We start from the raw sequence: 27992 nt of genomic DNA, 5'->3' as shown, positions 1-27992 counted from the left end.
GAATAATTAAACAAGATTTGTGAAAGTTAGAAATTTTCAAATTTTAAATTATATTTAAATAATAAGTCAATTATAAAGGTTATTAAGATGATATAACTCAAAAATATTAGATTAGAATAAATGGTAACTTGAAACCTTCCAAACATTTCATATCTTGAATAGAAGGATTCCAGCCGGTTAGAATACACGAAAAGATTGTGAACGCTGTTGAGGGATTATAACCATCGTTACAGATCACACTTATCAAATCTCCGTGATCTATCTTATAGTCATTGAACACTATGTTACCATTGAAGAAAACGATTCCATTCTTAACAATAGGTACAACGCAAGGTTCTAAATATGAATATTTCAATAATTTTTTATTTTAGCTAAATTAGTAACCTGACAAATGGACGTTCGAAATGCTACTACATCTATGAAGTCGGAGGCCAAAATTTTGAAAATGTTCTTATGGCTGATAAATGGGCTAGTTTATTAAGTCGTTTTTCTTCATATAAAATTATTATGGGCCGAGCCGGACAAATTGTACAAAATGTACAACAGGGACCAGATAGGCAGTTCCAAAAAACCTGATGTAAAATTTCCGAGAGTCGGTGGCTGCGTCGACTTATAATCTATATAACTCTATTTTAATAACTAATGAATAGCCACCATTAGTTTTCCAGTTAGCTAGATAAGCTCAAATAGAGAAAAACGAAGGAATTGGATAAATATTTTATCCAAAAATATTCTAGCCATAAATAATAGTTTGAAGGGACAATTATACTGCCGTTTGTATATTATAGGGTTCTACCTCCAATTTCATATATTTTATAAGGGAACGGTTTTAAGAACCAACATTTAATCTGATTAACATTAAAATAACTCTTAAATAAAAAACGTTCTCAACGTTAATTTTTGAGGATTTTTAATCTTTTTAAAATAAAAAAAACACTTGAATATTTAAAAGAATATAATTCAAAAATAAAATAAACTCGGTATGCAGGTTGGCCAGCCAGGTACCCATTTTCCTTTGATACATCTGACCATAGAGGAATTTAAACTCATCTGAAATCTATCATCTATACATGTCACTTCGACAATAGTGCCTTCGGTTCTGAAATGGTTAGCTAATGATTTGGTTTCAATTAAAGCTACGTAATCCTGAGATGGGTCGTTGTTAAAATTTTCAAAATGAGACAAATCGGGTGGTAGCAGAAAATGATTACCAGCTATCGTATTTATCTCTTTCAAGCTAAGGCTATCGCTATAACGCAAATTTCTTTTATTGTCTCCACTACGGAATATTTTAACCCTTTGGCGGTAATCCGATAGTATTTGAGGACACATGTCTTATGGAAAAAAAATATTTTAAGAAATTATGCCAAATAAAATAAACTTGTATTTTTTACAGTCCACCTTATTCCTATTTCTTAATTAAAAGCATCGAACATTTATCCAATTTATGAAAAACCTGAACTACAGATAGGTTTGTTAGGAGGGTTCCATTTACCATCGATACAGGTAGCACCACTGGGACCATAACTTATATAATAATTTTTGTCACATTTATAAGCTATTTGACGTCCGTGTTGAACGTTTGTTATATACTCTCGGTAATTATATTCCCCGAAAGAACCAACTAAGAAAACCTGACCGTTAGTTAGCAAGCCTGGAAATTGACATACAACTTAAAAAAGAAGTATATATTTAATTAATAATTTTACTATATTTTTGTTCCTGAAGGAACTTTATAATTGAAGACCTAGATAAATTATACTCGGTTCCAACATTTAAAATAAAATAGAAAATTTGATTATAAACACTGGGAATGGAGTTGCCTTGGCTAAGCGTAGTAGCGGGCGACAACTCCGCTAGTAAATTTATAAGTTTTCTTAAATACCTTCTAAACCAATAAAAGATATTTCCAAACGTATCCCAAAATATTTCTTACCTTTTAAATTATAAAAAATATTGGTAAAAATGCCTTTATAATAAGAATTATAAGAAAAAACATATCTTAGTTGTCTCATTTAAACATGGATTAAATTTCAGGTATAACAAATGGCACTTTAACTAGTATGCTCATTACGTTGGTATTATATAACCTTATGGGTTTAATTAAATATTTATTTTAAAGTGCCTTTTTCTAGATATTTATGGCAATAATTTTGAATTACTATTTGAACATTGAGGTAAAGGTCCACTCCATTGCCCGAATTTGCATACCATTCTTTCGAAGGAAACGATTTTGTAACCTGGATCGCAAATAAATTTTGCCGCTGAACCATGTTTAGACCTGATCACAATAGACCTACCATTTTTTATCCTTGGTGGTAAATCCATGCAATCCTCTTTAAAAAATTTTAAAATTTTGTGTAAGTTTATTCTAGTTTTTATATATGGTTTAAAAAAGAAGTAATAATTAAGGTGTATAAAACAATAATTCTATAACAGATAAAAGTTTGATACATTCTATGGGGTTTTAAGAATTAAACTTATTAAAGAATAAATTTCTTACTAGGTAAGTAGATTTTCAAGTCAAAAGAGGAAGCGAAATAGAAACTGAAAAACGTTACAAGGACGTCCTAAGCCCGATATAAGAGTGGAAGTTAATTTTTTTACTTGTTTATATTTTATCTTAATTGAAGTTATCAATAATTTACATTGTAAACTGGAAGTGAATCATTTAAATTGTGTAAAAAATCATTTTAACAGAATAAGTTTTAACATCTTGCAAGTTTGAAATGCATTAAAGTTTAAAGTCATAATTAATTTTTGATATACATTTCATGTCTAGGCAAAATGATATATAGTATATAAAGAAATCTCTTATATCCGAATTATTTGCATAAGCAGGGCCGTGCGAAGTGGATGGCAATAGCCTAACCCGCAAAATATTTTAAATCTTAAGAGCAGTCAAATTTAAAAAAAATATTTAGAATCTAAACTGATTAATAACTAGTAATATTAAAATAAGGAATAAAAATATTTAAATTTTAATTATAAAGACCATTTATTTTTTATTATGGGAATTTCTTTATACGTTTAGAAGTTTTTTAAATCCATTACATTTATAAAAACTTTGATTTGAAAAACATTCTAATTCAACATTTTTAATTCAATGTTATCTAGTATATTCTTCTCTTCTAGTTCAACTTTATTTTACATTATATTTACTATACTTAAACATTCGCAAAATAAAATTTGGGAGGATTATTAAATTTATTCTTGTAAAAGATTGCACTAAGATCATTCAGGTCTAAATTTTGAAAATGAATTAACAAATATGTTTACGCCTTGAGGTGACCTTAACTTGTTACTTGGTGACATGGCACAATCATCGGTTGTTACAAATTTATTTTTGGCATTGTGAAGCTTATATATTATATTTTCTGCTTCTCCTCATTAAGTATTGTCAAAAATCTAGATATAGTCTTAAAAAAATTATAAAAGAGTATACCAATAATTTCACAATGAACCAATTAGCGTAAGAATGGGAATAAAAAATTTGAAGGAAGAAAAGCGATATGATACCAGGTTGGTAATATTTATTATTATCACATAGTAAATGTTTCGGAAACAACAAAAGATTCAAATAGAGGCGGTTTTTTTGTCCAGAGAATAGAGGATTTTGCGTTTTTGCTTATTCTGGTTATTTGGTATGATGTTCTGGTGTGAATCGTGTAATCAAGATTATGCAAAGTGACAGTATCGACTAAGCTTATAGAAATATTTTTTTTTTTAGATCGATAAGAAGAAGGATGTTGTAAGAATTCTTTAATCACAGCAAAAGAGATTGCTGATGAATTAAAGATGGATGAGAGATAAATACTTACTAACAATAACGTCAACTCGACGGAAGAAAACTTAAAAGCTGTTTTCTTATAAAGTTGAGAATGAATCTAATGATTTTGAGTAAAAATATCATATTGAGTTTTTCAATGTATTGCTCGATCAAAGCTATGACCGAACTTTCATCAGTTTAAGTATTTAAGAACTATTCTGGCCTCCTCGTCGATATACCTGCTATAATAGCATCTGGAGCCGATTTACGAATACATTAAATGTTTTGCTAAAAGGCCAAGATTCATTAGAAAATGTCATTAATAGATTATAAACACTCCTAAACAAATTTGAAGCTTTCCCAATTAGTAATAAGCTAGAGGAAGCGTTTCCTATAATTCTATCATTAAAAAAATTTATTGACAATTCTGATCATCATGGCTTCGGGTGATGGTAGTTTTTCCAAGATTAAATTAATGAAGAACTACATGAAGTCCTGCCTGGCTCAGGATTAGACATATCCTTAATTTGCATAGAAAATAATATTAGTACTTCTTTACATTGTGAAGATGAGATAATATATCAACATCCTATACAAACAAAAAACCAAGGATTAAAATTTATTTTGTAATTGCGAATTTTTGTAAAATAATATGTGATAAAACAATAAAGATTAATAGAAGATTATTCTTCTCTATTTTTTATAAAATATCGGAAAGATATTGATTTAAAGCTAGGCAACATTTTTAAATAGGCTTTAAAATATTTTTGCCCTGGCCGCCAAATATCTAAGCACGGTCATGAGTCTAAAGAAAGAATCTACGATTTTTTTATAAAACCTGTTGAAACCTGGTTCACATCTTATGACGGGTTCAAAGGATCCATTATTACACCTAGTAGTCATATTGATGTAAGGGGAAGTCTGTCTTACGCAGCTAAAGTTCATAGTGGTATTATGTGTTATCATATCTCCTAGTTTGAAATTAGGCACTGTAGCATAGTCGATCGAAGCGATAATGCAATTTTCTTAAATTATTTATAAAAGTCTATATAATATTTTATAAAGTCCTCCAAGGGCTAATCAGATTCCGATCCAACCAAACTCGGGTTCGTTTGGCTAGGACAGATTCTCTAGAATTTGGTCGAATCAGTCCTGAATTTTAACGATCTAATTTGGACGGGTAGACAAAATTTTAAATTATTTCTTTTCCCTCATTTTACCCAACGCTTAGAATTTATCGCTTTTGTTGAAATATCATACTTTTAAACAACCCAATAAAAAAAAATATAATCGGATCGAACTATGATCTTTTAAAGAAAAAACTCTGCGAGCATCGCTCGGTTTTTTCTCACCGGGATGATCATGTAAAAATGTAGGTTTCATGTCGGAAAGGCTCAAATTTAAATTTAAACTTGTTACAATTTTATTCTTAAACTTTAGTTTATGATCCTTTTTATCTAAAGTATAGTTATAAATTCTCATTCAATTTTTTTTGTAGCCTTGGAAATTCAAATGAATTTTTATCTTTCAGGCAGTGGCGTAGTCAGGATTTTTCAGGAAGAGAGGTAAAAAAAATATTTTAAGGGGGGGGGGGAGAGGGAGGCATTGCCCCTCAAACCCTGTTTTGGTCGGTCTTCAGCCGGGTTCCTCCTATAAAAAATTATTATATATTTTAATTTTTCGGTGGTCTTGATATAATCTCCATTAAAGTTGGTGAACAATTGGAAGCCCTAATTCTAAAATATGGCAATGTTTTGCGCTTTATTAGTGTCTAACTTTAAAAAGTATAGTAGCCAATATAAAGGAATAAATTTTTAGTAACAAAATTTTGGCCAACCTTAAGATTAAAAAGCGGCTGAGAGCATTTATTCTTTAAATTTAATCAATGTTTAGAGCAAAAAATAGAAAATTGCCAAAATAGTTATCGTGCTAAAATGGAAAATATAAAAAATTATATATCTGGCGTGGGCTATTAGTTAATACCTGACTAGAACTTTCAATAATTCTTTAATCAAATAAGCGAACCCTCAAAAAAGTTACAAACAAAATGGAAATTATGATGTTGGTAGCTGGTTTAAAGAGGAAAAAAACTATTGATAGAAAATAAAAATTGCTAAAATTAACATCATATCACTACGGAGTATAGAAGTTCCAACTATACTATCTGATTTGCGTTAATATTTAATGCTTTATTAATTCAATTCGCTAGCCATTAAAAAAGTAACCGAATTATTAAACAAAAACTAACCATAGGGGAGTCTGGGGTTAGTCGAACCAATTTTTACAAAATTGGCTATAACTCCTGTTTTTTATAGATAATATAAAAAATAATATATGAGTAGATACCTATAACTATACTCTATAAAGGTGCCTTATAAAAAATCTTAAGAATATAATCATTTTTTTTAAATTTTATTTTTTGTAAAAGTAAAAATTTTGTTCAACAAGCCCCAATAGCGGGGTAAGGCAAACCACTTCAAGGGGCTTCCTAAACCATTAGTTTTTTTAGGCCATAATAAATTGAAATGCATCTTTATTTATTAATAATGATATGTATAGAATAATTTTATTGTTTTATTATTTAAAATATCTAATACTTATAAATTGAAGCTAATTATATATAAAAATTGAAACTTAATTTTGGCTAATTTAATAAACATTTTGGACATAAAAAAATATAAATTTTAAGGTGAGATTAAGATTTCTTAGCATAAATCCTAAATACCAATCATAAAAAGCCATGAAATTGCCTTTTCAAGATTTTAAAATTTTTTTCATTATTAACTGCCATAATTGATGTGTATGGTTTAGCAAACCCTGTAAGCTCTAACTTGACAAATCATGATTGAAATAATATCTAGATTTGATAAATACTCATAAAACTTACCCAAATTATAGAAGAGTGTTTAAACTTTGCAATAAAATTTAATTTACATATAAATGATTTATATTTTAATAAAAATTAAAATTCCATCATGTAAAAATCTTTTGAAAATTTCATCAAAATTTTATTTCTAAAATAAAATTTTTAGTAATTAATTATTTCAAAATATTTTTTGTCCATAGATGTATACTAATGAAAACTATATTAGGATAAAATTTTAACCTTCTGGTGTATTTAATTTTAAAATGAGATACAGTGGTTTGTCAAGCTCCGGGGCTTACCTAACCCTAGTCTCCCCTATTGCTTAAGTGAAAAGTTAGACAAACCGTAGTCATTATCTCTGAAATTTATGTCAATAATTTTACATATTTTATGATTATTTAGTGTAGAATACTTTGTCGGGGTCGCCTGCAATCTGTCTCCTTTTATTGAAGGGATTTTTTCGGGGGTTAGGGGGGGGTCAACCCTAAAACCCCACCTTGTTGACGCCACTGCTTTTAGGTATTTAGTTATATATTCTTGAGGGATACAGAAATATTTATAATAAAAAATATATTTCATTGATAAGAACTCATGCATCGTGGTAGAGGGTGAGACCATTTTTCATTTAGCTGACATATCGCGGATTGAGAATCACCTATAAAAACCGATAGTTCAGAACACCAGTATATGACCACAGCACCCCATTTAGTTGAATTTAATTCAAGAAAACCGTTGTATAAATCACCTGGATAACCACAATCAACCGCTTTATAAAAAAAATAAAATTTAATCTGTGTAAATACTAATTATGATAAACTACACCCAATATTATATAATTTAAAAACATTTCATAAAACGGCTGAACTATAAAGCTACTAAATATTTTACTCACCGTGAACATCTTAATCTATAAATTCATTTCAGCTGTATAAATTTAAGTTCATTAACAATATATTGGTAATAAATAACCATTTTAATAATAAAAGGTAGGTCTATTCAAACGTATCAAAACGAATTCAAAACTCATGTCGGATAATTCAATTCAAATCAAATTGAATATAAATAGTAAATTATTCTTTTTATTTGAATATAAATAATTAATAGTTATTCGATTCAAATAAATCACATTATTCGAATAATTCTCTAATCACAAACCAATTTTCAATTTTATCACAAATTTTATTCGAAAATCAATATTTCCAATAAGTTTATTTTGGTTACATGTCAATACCGCGAAAATTTTAGTAGCGAATGTATTATAGCGAATGAATTATCGCGAATACATTATAGCGAATGCATTATAGCGAATGCATTATAGCGAATGCATTATAGCGAATGCATTATAGCGAATGCATTATAGCGATTGCATTATAGAATGCATTATCGAATGCATTTTAGGGAATGAATTATCGCGAATGCATTATAGCGAATGCATTATCATATCGCGAATGGAGTTTCATGAAAGTTACAATTTTATATTTATCGACTTTTCGACTGACTTAGTTGAATCTGAAAATTAAGTTAAAATGAGAATTGGCTCTAAAAACATTTTTTTATTGAAATTAAGGCTAAGGGCTTTTCTTTTTTTTGACTCAAAATATATAAAAAAGATTCTAAGTAATAAAATCGATTTCTCTTTTTCATCTAATCATTTTAAATATTAAACATTAAGTTTTTTCTTTTTAATTTATTGAAAACTTGTAGGGGAGAACGGGGTTATGGCGAACCCTAAAGGCAAACCTTAAGAAAATTATAAGTACTTTATCATTTTTAATAAAAAATATCTCATTTTGTTCAGCTCTATTAGATTTATGATATGTTTAAATTTCAAAAATACATCTCTAATAATTTTTTCAAAATATCATTTTTCCTGAAATTTTTTTTGGTAACCGAGTGAACCCTACCCGGGGACGAACAAGCCCTTGGTCGAGGCTATTATAAACTCTGCTTAATTTTCCATATATAAAAGTTATATATTTTTTTATTAGGATATATTTAATGATTTAAAACATAAAAGTGTTATATAAAATCATTTAAAACATTCACAATCTTTGCAAATAAATAAACAATAAAATTGCAAAGCCATTTAACTAATAACTGACATTGAAAGCAGTCTTGATTGTTATGCTTGATATAATTTATTTGTATACCAAACAATTATTTATCATATAATAACATTTTTCGATTTTTTTTCTTTTAGTTGGCTCCTTGGCTTTTTTTGCATGTCAAATTTTTAAAAATAGCAAAAAAAAAAGGTTCGACCTAACCCCATAAAAATAGCCCCAGTAGCACCACTTTGATTAAGATCATATTTTGAAGTATTTATATTATCAATTTTGTTCGGGTAAATTGTTATTCTATAAAATAGGATTTTTTCTTTTATATAAGATGATTTTTGTGTGGTAAAAATGTATATTAATCTTTATTTTTGAAAAATAGTAAAAGTGTAAAAAGTTACTTTTGAAGGTACGAATGATATAAAGCATTATAAAAATTCTTCAAGCGGTCCGATAGAAATAAAAATTATAGCCGCATATGCAATAAATATATAATTGGCTCTAAAAACATTTTTTTATTGAAATTAAGGCTAAGGCTTTTCTTTTTTTGACTCAAAATATATAAAAAAGATTCTAAGTAATAAAATAGATTTCTCTTTTTCATCTAATCATTTTAAATATATAAACATCAAGTTTTTTCTTTTTAATTTATTGAAAACTTGTAGGGGAGAACGGGGTTATGGCGAACCCTAAAGGCAAACCTTAAGAAAATTATAGTACTTTATCATTTTTAATAAAAAATATCTCATTTTGTTCAGCTCTATTAGTTTTATGATATGTATTAATAATTTTGACGATTACAAAAGATTTAATAAGATAGAGGTCTCAATCCAATGTTCCCCTTCATCTAATCTTATTTAAAAAATTTTAAAAATTATCAACATATTTTTTTAGCGCTGGAAAGGGTTAATCATATCAGTAACTAGGGGCTAGTAGAATTAGGTCGAATTAATTATATTATGCTTAAAAATATGATATAATAAATATTCATTGGCTATTATAGCTTTAAATTCTATTTTTTTCCCTTTAACTTTCACCTTTTCTGGTGGTTGATAATCAAAAGAATTAGAAAAAAAATTAAAAAATTAATTAAAACTTAAACATTTTTTAAAATAAAATATCACATTTTGAAATTTTTTATGAATTATTTATATACAAATGGTGTATTATTGATAATAACAATTATCCTATAGGAGACTTAATAAACCAATATAATCTACAAGCCTGGGGTTTGGGGCTTGTTGGGGCAAAAATTAACTTTTACTAGAATCAATCTTAAAATATAAAATATTAAAATATTTATTAATAGGGTCTTTTGTAAAAATACGACTAAATCTAATTGTTAAAAAAATTGAGTATACCAAATTCCACAAATAAAATACGAATTTCATAAATAACAAGTGACGTGTTTTAGAGGTAAATAATTTTAAAACGCTACTTTAAATAAATATAGACAATTAAGATGGTTCTCTGGTTTTTTGGAACTTAATAAATGGGTTAAATATAATTTTGTCAAATATAAATCACTATTGCATTGTGATAATGTTAGTTGTAATGCATTCGCGATATTGCATTCGCTATGATGCATTCGCGATAATGCATTCGCTGTAATGTATTCACTCTAATACATTCGCTATGATACATTCGCGATAATACATTCGCTGTAATGCATTCCTATAATGTTTTCGAGGTAATGCATTCGCTATAATGCATTCGCTATAATGCATTCGCGCTAATATATTCGCTATAATACATTCGCTATGATGCATTCGCGATAATGCATTCGCGGTATTACATTCGCTATAATGTTTTCGCGGTAATGCATTTGCTATAATGCATTCGCGCTAATATATTCGCTATAATACATTCGCTATGATGCATTCGCGATAATGCATTCGCGGTAATGCATTCGCGGTATTACATTCGCTGTAATGCATTCGCTGCTAATGCATTCGCTATGATACATTCGCGGTAATGCATTCGCTATAATGCATTTGCGCTAATATATTCGCTATGATACATTCGCTATGCGGTAATGCATTCGCTATAATATCTTTTAGCGGTATTCGACATTCGCGATAATACATTTCGCGGTATTGACGTGATACGTTTATATTTTATGCTAATCATAAAATTTAGTGTAATTATGGTTAGATAATGAATGATATATTATTTGACCTTGATAATAGTACAGCTTGTGAAAAGACTTTGCAATCATTGCAAAATATCATCTTATCAATCATAATTGTATTAATCATTTTATGGTTTGTAATAATAAATTTATTTTGTGATTTATGACAATTGTCAATCATTATCATGTTATATTAAATTGGAAAAATTTATTGATATATGGTACTAGCTTTTATTGTGTTTAATGAACTTCATTATATATAATTTATGTTAAACTGGAGGTTTAAAACACGTTTAATTGAACATATCCGAAACATCCTCTACATGAGCGGAGGGGGGGGGGGTAGTAACAGTTTGCACTCAAATATTATAAAAGGGGTTGGAGGTAGAGTAAAATTATTTAGAGTGTTATCTATTACATTTTTTAATGACTTATAGATAATATATTGCTATAATTTATATAATTTAATTATAAACTTATTATAATATAAATAGAGCGCTAAATATCGATCAATATTATATACATTCATTATTTTTCAAAAAAAAAACTTATTTCTGGATAATTTCCTGCTTTCTTTTTAATGTAATTTAAAATGGTTAGAAATTCTATTAGCTAACACATATTCATGCCAAACAATATGCTATAATAATATGGCATTCATTGTAGATTTTTAATTTAATTCATTTTCTAAAAAATAACTCTTTTACAGTTACAATAATTTGAATTATTCTTTATAAAATATATAAAGGAAGTACCATTAAAAAACGTGTAATTAATAATCTCGAGAAATTTGAAGGGTAGGTATAGGTTTCTAAGATGGATTTTTTCCACTGAATATTCTGTCATGTAAACACTAGATCGAATGCAAGAAAAAAAATTGAAAATTTAACAACTGAAGAGGAAACATAATGAAAAACGGAAACCACGAGGATTAGCAGTTCAAACAGTGTGGATTCATAACGTGTTATATTGAGGATGGTGGGAAAGAATGTAGAAAACTCCAGGAAATCGAATAATAAGGGAATATGCTAACCAACTGAGGGAGAATAGGGTCACAGAGAAGATAAGGATGGAGCAAAAGTAATAACATTAGAATCAGCAGAATCTAAATATCTGATGAAGACGCCATTTAACTTGAAGTGAAAACATCACCTCAAGTTACCATAAGGGAAAGTTAGCGGTAATACTCAAAGACGTTGCCCCAATAGGTCAAGGTCAAGGAAATTCACGAAAAGATTAATTCAAGAATTTTGAATTCGAATATAAGGAAATGCAAATTTTATGTAATAAATATATTTCATGATATATAGCAATGTCAATCATTATCAAGTTTTATATTAAATGAGAATTTTTTTTTATTAAATTAGAAAACTATAGTACTAGCGTCTATTGTGTTTAATGATACGTCCTTTAAAGGGTGGTGGATGCCCACTTAATTGTGGAATTGTCCTCCCAGTTAATGATAAGATATAGTGGGTTTATTGAATCTTATTGTTATTGTTATTTATGTGAAATTAATTTTATTAAAATATTAAGTTCCATTAGCACTTAAATAAAAAGAGTTGCAGTATAAAATTATTTTGAAACTCAAATTATCAACTTTTATTTATATTTAAAGAGAACTTGCTAAAACTCTTTATAAATAAAAACATATTATATCATATGAAACTGTAAATTCAAAGGATTTTGATTTATCGTTAAAATCAATATATTCCAAAACTCTTACATTGTATAGCATAAAACATTTTCAGAAAAAGAACAGTTGCTACAGAAAATAATATCCAAAATATAATAGTCGGATAAATTTTTCATCTGATATGACTAACTCAATTCAGGTTCCCTACCCTATAATGCACTGTTCAATTTGTATTCGTTTTAGAATCATAAGAAATTATATATATATATACACACACACACCTATGCAAATGGGAGGGTCAGGTATCCATATGCCATTTTCATCGCAACGTCTGTCTTTCGTACCGATTAATTTGAAGCCTCTGTCACATTCATAATGTAGCATGTCACCAAAATTTAACCCATTGCTTAGGACTTTACCATTCGGAAAATGTTGAATATCTTGGCACCTGACAACTTATATAAATATAACAGTTATATTTTTTAATTGAAAATTCCTAAAATATAATTATATATAAAATGAAAATTTAAAGAAAATTAATTAATTTAGAACCAATCTGAGTTCGTCTATTAAATATAATAATAAAATGCAAAATACTCAAATCATGTTTTATAATTCTATATTCAGCCTCGATAAAAAAAATCTACCATGTATAAATATCTCATCGCACATAATTTTTGTAATTAAAAAACCAAATGAAAGTTAACTTATTTAAATGAGCTTCGTGAACTATATAATTCAGGGCCCGTTTTGGGCTCAAAAAATGTATTTTTTTTTAAATATAAATAAAAAATAAGGTTTTTTCTTATTTTCTTATTATTCAAATAAAACACCTCAAATATAAATAAAAATTTGGGCAGGTCTTGAGTCTAAAAATAAATAGAGGTTTTTGGCAGGATTTACAATTAATAAAAAGTTGGACCGAGCACGGACTAAAAATAAATTGAATTAACAGGGCGTTATTTTGTAACATAGCTAGAAACATCCCTAGATATACAGGAATAAAAAAATGATTGTATTTATTGATAAAATCTTTTATATTTGCGATAAATAAACAAATATATAACTATTTAACTATATAAATCATTTTTTTTATTAAAAATAATATTTTATATTCTCTTTGAATGGCAATTTCATAAATTTTCAAAATAAAAATATGAATAATGAGACGATAGCAATAAAACAACCAATCCCAAAATTGCCTGATCAATATATTATACACTATACTATATTATATATAAGTTTTAAAATTGAAATGTTAAAATTTATCTGAATTAATAGTTAGAAAAAGAGAAATATTTTTTTTAATATTTAAACAAAAATATGTCAAAATGAGACAAATTAATTGTTCTTTTTAAAAAACATTACTTCTGCATTGTGGTTCATTCCCTGACCATTTCCCATTAGATTGACATTCCCTAAACTCTTCCCCGTATAGTTCGTAGCCAGGTAAACAAGCATAATAAACCTTGTGGGGATATTTGAAGTCATTACCTCTCAATTGACCATTAGTTAACAAGCCAGGGTGAACACAATTAACGGCTTTAAATAAATATTATAAACAAAAGAATTTTAAACGTATTTTAAATTTAAAAAAATAATAAATGCGACTTCAAATCATTCTTGAGTTAAGTATAAATGAAATAACCCTTTTTTCAGCATAACTAAATAAAATAAATGATATCTATCACCTTTAAGATAAAAGCTAATGATGCCACATCTTCATTGACAAAAGCCTCATTTTCATTCTTTAAGTAGAGAATCAAAGAAAGTATAAACATATATTTAAATATTATAATTATATTTTAGCAAATAGCGAGCACTTATTAATGGTACTGGCAATTTTTGGGCTTTGTTTTGGGTCGAATTTGATTTTAATTTTTTTACGCAGTTCATATATTTTAAAAAGGACCTTCAGATCAAGTCATTCTTAGGTAAACCCTGTTAGGCGGGACATTTTTTTAAAATTAAGGGTCGGATGGGGAGGGTAGGATTATCAAAAATTGGGCTTATTCATCAATCCCGATCCAATAGAAAGCCATATAGATTATTCAACTTTTAGAAATAAATCTTATATTCATATCTAACTCCAATGACAACGGATGGAAGAACACATTCATAAAAATAAATAACATACATGGAACCTTAAAGTATTATTTATAAAGACTATGACTTTTATAAGTAGTAAAAATAAAGGAAGTATTTTTATTGATAAAAAATTATTATTTTGAAGAGTTTTTCAAAAAAATGGTATGTAAAATTATTTAAAAAATATTCAGTTTTAAAATTTCCAGTTTTTTTACAAAATGATCCCCCCTCCCATTGGAAGTTTAAATATTGTACATTATTTTTTAAATGTTTTGTTATGTCTTTGCTAGCTATGTTATGCATTACAGTTATTAATAATCGGAAAGAATGTCTTGGGCATAAAGAGCCAGACAAAATGATACTGGATAAGAATGCCCATGGACAAAAATATATGCAAAATGCCTAAATTTTAATAATTATTATTTTAAATGCATAGAAAAATAGGAAAGTTTATAAAATTTATTACTTTCTTCCACACATAGGTGTCCAGTTTATGATGATGGGGTTCAAAATTGAATACTTTATGTATCTGCTTCGTTTGCTAATTACTAATCACTTTTATTAAAACTTTTTTATTATAAATTTTGTACATGTCTTCGCATAAATTTAAAAGAAAAATAAATAATATTTTAAAATAATTAATTTAGTATGAGACAGACTTTAAAAAGTGTAAAAAAATTCTCTTTTATCTATCATCTCAAAGGAAACAATATCCCATTACATTTTGAATAATTTAAATAAATTTTTGAAATGTTAATTTATAACTAAAATTTGACTAAGAAGAAAGACCTTGTGAAAAAGAAGAAAGATACAATTTTTGATTTAAAGATGTTTGTTCAGCTCGTAATCTCGTTAATGTTTTAATTCTAAACATAAATTTATTTTTAATAAATATAGAAAATAAATAAAATGAATATAAAATATAATCAGAAAACAAGATTCTTCTTATAACTTATTCCATTTTTCTTTTAGAATAAAAGAGAGTAAAAAATAAAATATAGTTTTTTAAAAGTTACACAAGAATCTTTTTCAAATTCTCGTTTTCAAATTAAATGGTAGTATTGAAAAAAATATATTATAAATTTAAAGAAAAAATAGAGGAGCCCGGGGCAGATTGGTCTACTTTCAAACTTCAATAAATTCAAATAATATAAAACTAATCTAAATATATAAAACACATTCCGAATCCTCAAATTACAGGCCATTTGAAATAGTTGTATATATTTTATAGAAACATAATTTTTTTAGATAATTTAATTTAGAAATTTCTTTTTGGATCTACGTTTCCGTATTCTGGGTACGTTAGTTCAATAATAGATGATAGTTGTTTCACAAAAGAAATAGTCTATATATAAAATAAAAATTTTTTAAAATTATTATTATAATATTAGTATATTAGGTTTAATATAATATCATAATACGCAATAATTAGGTAAATTTAGATAATTGGTTATTAAAATGTCAGTTAAAATTTTTTTAAAAAATAAAATAATATTTAAGATTTTTAGAAATTTTAAGAATTTTTGTAAATAAAATTATAATAAAAATATTATAATAAAAATTAATATTTTAGATTGATAAATATTCATTTAAAATATTTTTAATCAAAATTAAATATAAATGTGCAATAATTAATAGGATCAACTTACCTCAACCTCGAACCAACCATCATGCCTTCAAATTTTATAAAGGCCATTTAAAATCATATTAATTCATGTTTTATAATTCTGTTAAACTTTCTTTAAATCTACTTGGTAAGATTTTTGAAGTTACTTATAAAAAATGAAAAAGGTTGCAATTATATTTTTATATTTGATAAAACACATTTTCCCCTGTAAAATTAAAATGTTAAATATTTTTCGAATCTTTTTTATAGTCATTGATGTATGGGAATGGACATAAATATATATTTAATCTAAATTTCCATTCTTGTACAATAGTAGTTTAGATTATAAAGTGGGCTAACATTAACCCAATGTGTCACGGTTTCCTATACTATGCTTTGGAAATAATCACGATACAATATTATACTAAACAAAAAGGATATTAACTTTCTTTTCGAGATAAGATTAAACAATTTATTAATTATTTCCTTCCACTTCGTCAGTGTAAATGTAACTCGAGAGTGAAAAAATTTTCATTTATATATCTCTAAATAGTATAAATGGTAATAGAAACAAAAACCCCGAAAAAAATACTCCCGAAAAAAAACCCCCGGAAAATAAACCCCCAGGAAAAAAACACCCGGAAAAAAACCCCGGATTTTTTTTCTCATATTTATAGAATTTGTTACAAGAAGGAATTATCAATTCCAAATACGTCGAATTGAGCCTCGATTTCCTCCAGAAACTTGAAACGTGAATCAGAGCACTATATCCGACGAAGAACGCAGAAATAATCATTGCGAAGGTTGGAATCATCGTTTTTTAAATCTGGTTGGGAATAAACATCCATCAATTTGGGTAATGATTAAAAAATGAAATGCGAGGTGGCTACCAATGAAACCAAACTTCGATGGCGTGTAGTTAGTTGGACACCGAAAACAAAATCGAAGAGTTATAGTACCCATATTCGGTTAAAGAAACTTTGCGAGGAATACCTTGATGGGGTGCGAAGCCTTCCAGATTTTATAAGACTTTAATATTCGATGTCAATTAATATAATAATTATTCTAAATTATTAAATTTGTATACATATTCATGATTTACCAATAAAATGAATATATTTTATTATAAAATTTTGTCAAATTTAGTCTACTTAATATCGTTATTAAGGATGACTTCAGCATTTTATCTTGTTTAAGCATTTTTTTTATGAAGGGTATATGAGTAATCTTTAAATAATGAATTAGGGCCTAAAGAAATTTAGCTTATTATTATATTATATTTTTATAATATTTTTTTCTAAATTACTAATTTGTCTATACATTGAGAATATGCATTATAATCCAAATAAAAATATATCTTTATTATTAGGTTTTAAGTAAATTCTATAAATATGAAAAAAAAATCCAGGGGTTTTTTCTGGGGGTTTTTTCCCGGGTGTATATTTTCCTGGGTGTTTATTTTACGGGGAACTCATCTTATTTAAGCGTTTATACATAATCCAAGGAAGCGCTGTTATTTGGATATAGTACTATTTAAAAACGAATCGAATTGCATTACTAACAAATAGAATAATTTATTATTCATAATTTGTTTATTAATTTTTAAAATGATTATACAAAAGTATTTTGAAATTTTTTTTAAAAATGTTTACTACATGATGATCATGTTAATTAGTTAGATTAATAAATACATTGGGCTGTTAACTCTAAAAAGAAAGCCTGAATTGAGCTGATCGAAATATCATATTAAATTAGCATCAACTGCGTAAAGCCTTTCACGGGCAGTTGATGTACCTTTAATCATATGATGGGCCAGATTGAACTGGTTATCAATAGAAATAAATTATTATATTTTATTAAAAATTATCAATAATTGTTCTGGATTTATTTATTTCAAAACAGACCAATCAAATTATTAAAATCGTATTCTTTAGTATTAGTTCAATTCGTTTTCGAATAGGACTGATAGTTAATACAAATCTTAGTAGTCGTGTACAAGAGGGAGGGTAGGCTATAAACCCCCCTATAACCTCGAATTTTTTTATTCTTTAACTTTTTTTCCTTCAAAAAACAGTTAATTATAATTTTAATAATATAATTTATATTGTTAACAAATTAGATATTTACAATGGTGCATGCAAAGGAAGAAGGGTTTAGAAATTGAACACCCCCCCCCCTCCCCGCCTGATGGGAAAAAATTTATTTTATTTTTTTTAAGTTGATAAAACTCCCTCCTTAAATTTCTATTCCTTTATAATCATCTAGGAATTTTCTTTTTCTATTTAGAAAAGTGCTTGAAAAAATATCAAAATTTTTACAAATTAACAATATTAAAGATACAAAAAATATTTAGAAAAAGGGACGCTTCCCAAGGACGCTATAATTCGTATGGGATTATTTTCTATGTAAAAGCATACATAGAATTAATATTACTTAACTAAACAATCGTTTAACTTTAGCGTTTGAGGATAAAAAATTAGCTATTTTAACCGTTTTCAATTTTACAGTAACCAATCCATTTTATTTTGGTACCCCATTTTCTAATACCGGTAAAGTAGAAAAGCTAACAGCCACATTGAGTATGATAAAAAGGATTAATGATAATAGTAAAACTTATTTTAGATATTTCGTTCATTTAATTTAATTATAATTGCCTTTTCTAAAATCTTTGTTCTATCGAATCTTGGTATCAATTTTAGTAATTTTCGTATTTTGCTAATAACTTTTTTATTACAGTTTACCAAGCGGATTGAAGATTATACTAAAATGTTACTAAGCATTACATATTAGCCTATAGGTGTTTTCAAAATCTTGGTAAACTTCATGCTTAGCACTTCGTTTTAATATCAGATTCTTAAAATCTCGATTTAAAATTTAATGATTTAAACTATTTTATTTCTATATTTATTAAACAAACTGAAAAAAAATAACATCTATGTAGTACATAGAATCATAATTAAAAATATCCTGAATCGGGGAAAGCGAAACCTTAATGTATTTAGATGAAATTGATTTTTGAATTGAAATTCAAATTCATATTTAAGATTCAGCTAAAGACGTGCGTGACGTAATTTTTAATTCGCTTATAACCGGTTTTTATTTATTGACTGGAAAAACTGATTGATGAAAGTAAGTAATAATCATGCATTACATATTATTCATTGCTTCAATAATTTTCCTTCTAACATGATGTCAATCTTGGCAATTTTTATTTATTTTTCCAAAAATTTGAGAGATAATGATTTCAGATGTTTGGCTAACTTTGCGCTTATGCCGTGATATCATAGTTAGTTTTTGGTTCATAATTCGGTTATTTATTTTAATGGCTGGCGAAATTGATTAAAGTATTAATAAGACACTAAATATTAACGCAATGCCAGATAGTTTGAACTTGTATATTCTTCGTTCTTATTTTTTACTAATAATTCCTTTCCTCTTTAAGCCAACTACCAAGCAGGATAAAGCAATAAAATATACATGAAAAAATCCTGGCTACGCCCCTGCATGGAATAATTTGTTTTATTAAGACTTTAAATTTTTCTTTTTTGCATTTTAAAAATATGTATAAGGTGAATTCTATATCAAATCAACAAAGAAAAAGTCAATTCAATTATTAACCATAATTTTTTAAATTTTGTATATTGGTAATATATTATAACTAAGAAAATTATAAAATTTTACTTCCTTACTGTTATAGCTGTTGAAAAAAAATGTCAGTAATTTTCTGAGATGATAATTAATTTTTCCTGGGGTATGGGAGTGGAAAGGAGAACAACAGATGTTGCTTGGTGTCCTTTGTGTGAAGAGATGGATGTCAGAAATGATGATCAATATGAATAGTATGAAATAATGTGGATCACCACAATGTATTTTGTATAATTTTTGTTTACTTATTTTTGTATGACTATGAATTTTTATATTATGAATTTTTGTATGACTATGAATTTTTGTATGACTATGAATTTTTGTATGACTATGAATTTTTATATTATGAATTTTTGTATTATTAAATAAAGAATTTGAAGGGGTTTTTGTAGTGCATTTGTTTCAGTTACTGTTATAAATTTCAGATTATATTGGCAGGGAGGAAAGTAAGGGGTTTTTACACTTAAAACCCTTACTATCTAAGATATGGGGGTTTAAAGAGCGGAAAATGGTGCATTTTTGACAAAATGCCTTCATTAATTTTCAAATATTTCAAGAATAAATAAAGTTAGAGCAATAATCTAAACTTTATTATATAGCTTAATAATAAATCTTTAATATGACAATAAAATAAATGTGAGAGAAACCCGATTAATATCCAAAACCGTAAGTACAAAACCGTAAATCATAAAAAGGGGAATTTTTTCCAATTTTTTTTTCTGTAGAAGTATATCAGACTGCTTTATGTACTGAATTCTAGACTGGAATGAACGTGAGTCTAGGAGTTATGACGCTCTATATGGCTAAAATTGATCAAATTTAAAATAAATGACCTCATATTTAAATTTAATGAATACTAACGTAATAATTTTTATTTAACAATTATGTCTAAATAAAAGACCCTTACTTTATTATTTTAAAAAATATATTTGAGATGGGCAGGGGGGGGGGGGCAATGTTGGTTATTTAACACTCTGGTTAATTTTTCCTCGAAATTACTTGTCAAAATATTCTAAACATATTTATAACTTTATTTTACTAAATCATTTCTATATTTACATGTTATACAATCAAAAATTTATAATAATGTACAAAAATTTTAAAATATATTATATATTAAATCACCCGAAGAGTTGAATAAATTTTGCCTTTCATTTTATTTTCTTCTAGGGTAATAAAAGTATAAAAGTTTTTGTACCAGAAATTTGTTTTGCTGTCAAAAACCTCTTTTCAAGATAATTTTTCATAATTAGATATTTACCATTGTTTACATATTTATAATATATCCCTCTTATATTATTTCTTGCATTGTTATATGAATCCATTGTTGTCAATATATGATCATATGAACGTTGCAAACTTGCTCAATTTATTGACCGTCTAGTAGAACTCCCTAAACTGTCGTAGGGACTTTTACCAGGTGCTGTTACAAATAAATGTCACTCTGCCTTCATACCATAATAATTTTCATGATTGTAGAGGTTAATGAAGCTTTTTTTTCTATATTGGGTAACTACCCCATCAAAAAAATAATGAATTTTGGCTACTCTGCTAAATCATTCCTTAAAGATATCAATTTTGTTTGAAATAAATAAAATACATATGCGTTGTGCTTTAAACAAGATATAACAAAATTTGCTTGTTTAATTAAGCCTTCTTAACAGTAATAAGTCATGAAAAGGTAAATAGTGGTCTGATTATTGGTCCAATTGAATACTTGTGCATGGTCCTGCATTACAAAGGCATAATTTCTTAAAATTAGTAATAACTAAGAAATCGCAAACATATGAATTGGATAAAAATAACATCTTTATTTATTAAAATATATTAATTTTATAAAAAAAAATATAACAATTTCATATTAACATAATCAATATAAAAATATATTAAAAGAAGGGGAAAAATTTTTTTATATTTAGCTATGGTCGGCAGGGCTTAATGACCCATGTATGGATATGCAGTTGGAACGACAGATTTTAATTGATATTCTTTGTCGAAGGTAAAAGCCTTCTTTTGGATCACCTGTGATTAAACATAACCTTTGACCTATTGTTTTGAATAATTTTAGGGCTTGGGGTCCAAATGATCCACAGGTGTCTGAGACTACCGGAACGAACAAAACATTATTAAGGTAACAATATTATTAGTTTTTGTATTCTCCGCTTTCGTGATGGATTGGCAGAAAAAGATCTGGCAAAACGATTTACGCATGTATAATCCCAAGCGAGAGGTAAACCTTGGTTCCAAGGGACTAGCGTCATTCCATCTGGTCTATTATCGTAGCTAAGGTCAGTGGGTTCCAGTGTACAGGGAATATTTGTGGATTTCAGGGTTCTACTAATGATTGAATTGATAGCAGAGTGTCTAGAAAGTCTGCCTTTTGAGAAACGAATTATAATGAGTTTTGAAATAAAGATCGTTGTGAACCTATAAGAATGAGGAATCAAATTATTTAATTTTCTAAATAATCTACAAATTAGTTGGCGGGGTTTGTCAGCAGAAATGGTATATAATCTATTGAATTCGCATCAAATAATAAATTATAAATATGATAATATTTATGTTAAATTTGATCAATTTTAGCTATATAAATGGTCAAAACTCCTAGGCCCACGTTCATCCCAGTCTAAGATTTTATATAAATATAAAGTAGTCTGATATACATCTACAGAAAAAAATTTTGAAAAAAATATCTTTATTTTTCTAGAGCCATTTCTAGTTTTGTACTTTTGGTTTTAAATATCAATCGGGTTTCTATCACATTTATTTTATTGTCATATTTAAGATTCATTATTAAGCTATATAATAAAATTTATATTATTGCTCTAACTTTATTTATTCTTTAAGATATTTGAATATTAATGAAGTTCATTCACTTTGTCAAAAAAGTACTATTTTTCAGCTCTTTAAACCAGGATTCCAAACCGAAACGAATATAGGTTAAGTTTAGGTTCGGATAAAATTAACGGTTCAAGGTTCAGGTTCGGTTAGTAAAAAATAAAAATATCGGTTATGTTCGAGCCTCTAAAAACCGGTTTGAACACTTTTGTATTCAAACCTACATTCGAATTATGTATAGGGAAGAAAACTTTTTTTTATTTCATCATTAAAATAAAAACACATATATAAAACCTTATTTTTTACTAATTGCACTTTATAAAATAATATTTAATTTATAAATAAAATATAACTGTTAAATATGGATTATTATTATTATAATGGTTATTATTTAGCGAAAATTTTTATATAAACATTCATTTAATTAACAATTTTTATATCTTACATGCATTTAATTAACACCATTTTTTCATTTAATTGTTTAATAGATTTTTTTATATATATAAAGGATAAATTTATATATAGATTGGAAGTTAAAAATATAGTTAAATTGTAGTTTAATATTTTTTAAATACATTATATAATAAAACTTATTTGTTTATTGCCTTGATCCCTGAAAAAAATATCAATGATTAATTTTAATATGAACAATATTTAACTTTATTTACTTAAAAATTTTTTATTAAGCCATTAATATAATTTCAAGATTCGTTCACTCATATTACATTTATATGGAGATAGTAATTTAATTGTTGAATAACATCTTTCCATACTAACTTGGGTAGCCGGCACTGCCAGTATTATATCAGACAATTTACATAATTCTGGCTATTAATTACTCTGATTTCTCCAATAGTCTAAAATATTTTTATTTAACCTAGGTTTTTTAGAAAAATTCTAATATTCTCCGATTTTTGTAACAGATTTTGTTTGTTACCAACTTTTTTCTAAGAAGACTTTCTACCTAATCCTCTTCAGATGAAGATACATTAACCGGCGTTGATTATCCTCCACTAGAATCCTCCACCCTTATAACAAAGTTTAATTTCATATTATACCATATTTTAATAATATGCTCTCTAGCCTTGGTTTTTTCTTCTTCAGTCAGGAGCACTTGATATGTATATAGTAAAAATTAAAAATATCATTATAAAAATCTTAATATTTTTTATGAATAGATAGAAAAATATATAAAGTAAAATAAAATTATTAATTAAGGTAAATAAGATTAGTAATTAAATTTATAAGATATAATATAATATTTTTAAAACATACCTTAAATCAAGATATAGGCATGACAAAAAGGTATTGTTGTTTAAAAGTTGTTTCTCTCCAAAATTCATAGCATCTATTATTCCAGCAAAGGGTGAAGTAAAAATAGAAATTTCTAATTTAACTTTTAGCCATATGCCATAAAAATCCCCTAAAGTTAGCTGCTCAAGTTGTAAGTTCTTGGTAGCTACTTTAAATGGTTTTAGGATATTTATCAACCCTATGATTGCTTTCCATTTCAAATTTTTAAAAAAAGTTCACTGTATGATACTTGAATGGTCTGCAATTAAAAGTGACCAATTCAATACATGCATCGATTATTATTTTTTATATTTAGTTTTACTGATATTGTTTGTTCTTTTAATGCTTCTTCTATTGTCTGTTGGCTTAATTACATCTAAAACTTTTTTTATTTTATTAGCTTTTGTTGTGATATTTTGTTAATTTTATAGAATTCTAGAGGGTGGTTTCTTTTTATGTGACGCTCAAGATTTGTTCTAACATGGCCTTTCATATTTATTTGACAATCATTAATATTTACATTTTGATGTGTCATTTATATTACTATATGTAAATAATTTATTTATTGGATTTAATTTTTCTCTAAACATTATAATTTACAAGCTTAAAATATTTAAAAGATGTTTTAAAATGGCAATATACTAAAGTTTATAAAGGTTATGACTGACACTTATAAATCAAATGTGAATGATATTAACAATTCGAATATAATTAAAATTTTTGCTAGTAATAACTTTCACACTATTTTATAAGCATAAAATGATGGGGCTCGAACCGGTTCAGAAGTATTTTAGCCGTTCGGTTTAGGTTTGGCTAGAAATTTTTTAGCGGTTTATGTTCAATAAAAAATACCGGTTTTTAGCGGTTTAATGGTTCGGTTTGGATCCCTGCTTTAAACCTCCATATCTTACCCATTAAGGGGTGTAAGGAAGTAAAATTTCATTTTATTAACAACATACAAAATTAAAAAAATTATGAGGGTTGATTTGATAAGGAATTCACTATATATATTTACTACAGTATAAAAAATCTCTATATATTTTTTAATTATAATAATTCGTTTTATTCGAATAATTGTCTATTCGTATTAAAAGAACAAATAAACTAATCCTATTCGTTGCTATTCGATACATTTTTGAATAGGACTATATTGGAAATAATTAAAACCAAGGTAGAATATTCCAGTTTGGAAACTTTTATTTATTTATATTTAAATAATAATTTTGATTACCTGCGCAATAAAAGGATGGGGTTGACCATTTTAGCTTATCCTTGATAAAAATACACTTGGAAATCATTGATTGCGAATAATTTTTATTCAAAATCATAACTGGGTAATAGCCTTCATTGCAATGATATTGAATTTGAGCGTTAGGCGGAAATTTATAAACTCCAGAAATATAACTTTTCTGTAAATTTAATATTCGATTGGGTAATGTGTAAAAACTTTGATCAATTTTTTGCTGGGCTTCAGCGTTTTTGTATGATAAATGTGAAAGCGGAATATTTAGCAAAGAATAAAACGAATTGTTAACAGTTGGTGGGATGATACAAAAATCTTGTTTAAATATTAAAAAAGTTATTAATTTATATTAAAAATATAAAACTAAACATTATGTCCTGATGAAAATATAACAAAATAATGATCCGATATAATCTTATAAAGCCCCTTCTCACTGAAAAAATTTTGTGAGCTCATCTTCCTTTTGGAGACTGAGTTAAGCAGTCATAAATACATGATAATTCCTTTTTCTAATACAATATCATAACATGATTAATCTGAACTGTATAAGAATGAGTAAAATATAGATTTTTCAAAAGATGTTCAATTTTTGTTATGTTATAACGATATATTTAATATTTTCTTAGATTTTCTTGATTCTAATCATTTTATAACAAATTATTTGTTAAGGTTGTATCAAACTTGCTTTAAAATTTTTCTAACTTCAAGAAAACAGAATAAAGTTTTGAAAATTTAAAAAATGTATTTTCTACAATTTCTAAAACGGCTTAATTTCCTGGTTTTTGATATAGATTTCATTAAATTTTTTGAGCGAAGCCTAAGCAAATATAAACTCGATTTTAAAATTAAACTTTAATATAAATAATTTTTGATATTTTAAAATATATACTAAAAAATCCCAAATCCATATTTCTTTTATTTTATATAAATAAGCTCAGGCCAATCGTTGAGCATACATATGTTTTTATACATTTTTTTGCGAATAATGAATGATCTTTCGCATGCACAGGAATTTAAACAAATTAAGTTATTACCTCACTATAATTATTTATGAAAATATAGGATTTTTGATATTTCGTTTATTATAACTCAATAATTTTTTTTTCCGGGCAAAAATTTTATAAGAATAGAAAAATAAGGCCAAAAATCCTTCAAAGCGTTTAGTAAATTGCTCTATGTTTTTTTACAAATTCCAAAGATTTGTATGTGGAATTTTTATCCCTTTTTCATTTGAGAAATTTATTTCTGAGAAATTTTTGTCAGGTGTGTGGTAATCCACCATGCATATTTAATAAGTTAAGTAAAAATATATTATAAAATAAAATAATAGGTAGGCCAGTTAAACAAATTTTTTAAATGAATGGGCGGCAGACTTTTTTAGAACTATGGGCGAGTGGGTGAATTAAAACTGGGTTTTCGGTTAGAACTCGCCCATTACAAACCTCTAATATTTTACTCTTATATATACTTAAAATTGATTAACTTACTTTAACTTTTTTGAAATAATGCATTGCATAACAATTTTAATTAGGAAGTTTGATTAACAAAATTAGCTAATTATAAAAATAGTGTGAAAAAATGAAAAAAATTTCAACAAAATATTTGTAAATTTTTTTTGATAAATAATTATTAATTTGCAATAAAATTCAGAGGCCTGCAGAAGTACCACTTGAACGACCCGGCCCGGATTTTTTTTTCAAAAATTATTTCCGGCCCAGCCCGACCCGGATTTTTAAAAATATATTTGATTTATTTTTTATTTTTATAGCTAATAATGGCGATTTCAAATATTTGGTTTTAAAATATACGGCCCGTCCCGGATATCTTTTTAAAAAAAAGGCCCGGCCTGGCCCGGGTATATTTAAAAAAATTAAAATACGGCCAGGCCTTAGGGCCTGGCATTCAGATCTCTGATAAAATGTTTGTAGATTATATTTTCTTAAGAATTTTTTTAAAATAATTAGTGTAAAATGAATAATTCATAGGTATTTTAAGAATTAAAATCATTATTTAATTCCGGTTCATCGAATATTGGATTCAAGTATGAATTGAATAATTTATTATCGGTATTTTAAGAATTAAAATCATTATTTAATCCCGATTCATCGAATATTGGATTCAAAGAAAATTTTATTTTTTCATTCCAAATTTAATTTAAAAAAAAGGGATTATTAAATGTAAAATTATTCTTTCAGGCAAACGATTATAAATTTAATTGAATCTATAAATAGTAGAAAAGCAGTATATTTTTCAAATTTGTATATAATAATTATTATGCTAGCGGATATATAAAATCAACTTAGAAATATTAATTATGCATATTATTAGAATATATTCAATTTAAAACATTATACAAATGTTCCCCATATTCAATTCCAAATCATTGATAAATCAATTGTTTTGAAATTTTATTACAGTTTTTCAATCTATCTTTGCATCAGAATGTTTGTAAGAAATAGCAAAAGGTTTCCATGTTCATTTAAGAATAATTTTCAAATAAATATTTATATTAATCCATAATATTTGAATATTATAAAATAATCTGGGATGTGAACCTAAACCAGGATCCTCGTATTTTTGCTAAACCAAAACTCCCTTTAAAAGAGGGTTTATGGGTCTTAGGTGTCAAAAAAAAATTTAAAAATGTTTAAAAATTATATTAAAAATCCATGACAAATAAATTAAATGAAAATAAGATTGAAAAATTTTGCTTTTTAAAAAGGTATTCATGTTGTAATTATGAGGAGAATTTGATGAGTGCTTTGGTAGAATTGGATACAATAAATGGAAGAACTTATTATTATTGAAGATTCTAGTTTA

The 27992-nt window shown here is 26.5% G+C and overlaps 1 protein-coding gene and 1 long non-coding RNA gene across 7 annotated transcripts in view; one reads left to right on the top strand and one right to left on the bottom strand.

Moving 5' to 3' along the window:
- Positions 1–27992, bottom strand: part of LOC135924795 (sushi, von Willebrand factor type A, EGF and pentraxin domain-containing protein 1-like) — a 59881-nt gene that overhangs the window by 11619 nt on the left and 20270 nt on the right. For 4 of the 6 annotated variants that reach the window (XR_010571410.1, XM_065459906.1, XM_065459902.1 and 1 more), the window contains exons 2-10: positions 25161–25487; positions 13828–14001; positions 12741–12914; positions 7225–7401; positions 4618–4794; positions 2163–2336; positions 1457–1672; positions 978–1334; positions 136–336 (exon numbers count right to left, since the gene is read on the bottom strand). Coding sequence is in view for 5 of the 6 variants with exons in the window: in XM_065459906.1 (XP_065315978.1) it covers positions 136–336; positions 978–1334; positions 1457–1672; positions 2163–2336; positions 4618–4794; positions 7225–7401; positions 12741–12914; positions 13828–14001; positions 25161–25487 (1977 nt within the window). In the remaining variant the exon portion in view is untranslated. Of the gene's footprint in view, positions 1–135; positions 337–977; positions 1335–1456; positions 1673–2162; positions 2337–4617; positions 4795–7224; positions 7402–12740; positions 12915–13827; positions 14002–25160; positions 25488–27992 lie in introns of those variants that run through there. The other 2 variants (XM_065459903.1, XM_065459905.1) reach the window with 2 other exon arrangements.
- Positions 23594–23857, top strand: LOC135923853 (uncharacterized). The gene is made up of 3 exons (XR_010571279.1): positions 23594–23675; positions 23720–23764; positions 23815–23857. It is a non-coding gene; the product is annotated as an uncharacterized LOC135923853 (long non-coding RNA).

The sequence above is a fragment of the Gordionus sp. m RMFG-2023 genome, chromosome 2 (assembly GCF_954871325.1).
Source record: "Gordionus sp. m RMFG-2023 chromosome 2, tfGorSpeb1-WG-v2, whole genome shotgun sequence".
Classification (NCBI taxonomy): Eukaryota; Metazoa; Nematomorpha; class Gordioida; order Chordodea; family Parachordodidae; genus Gordionus; species Gordionus sp. m RMFG-2023.
This window is presented reverse-complemented; position numbering and strand designations above follow the sequence as displayed.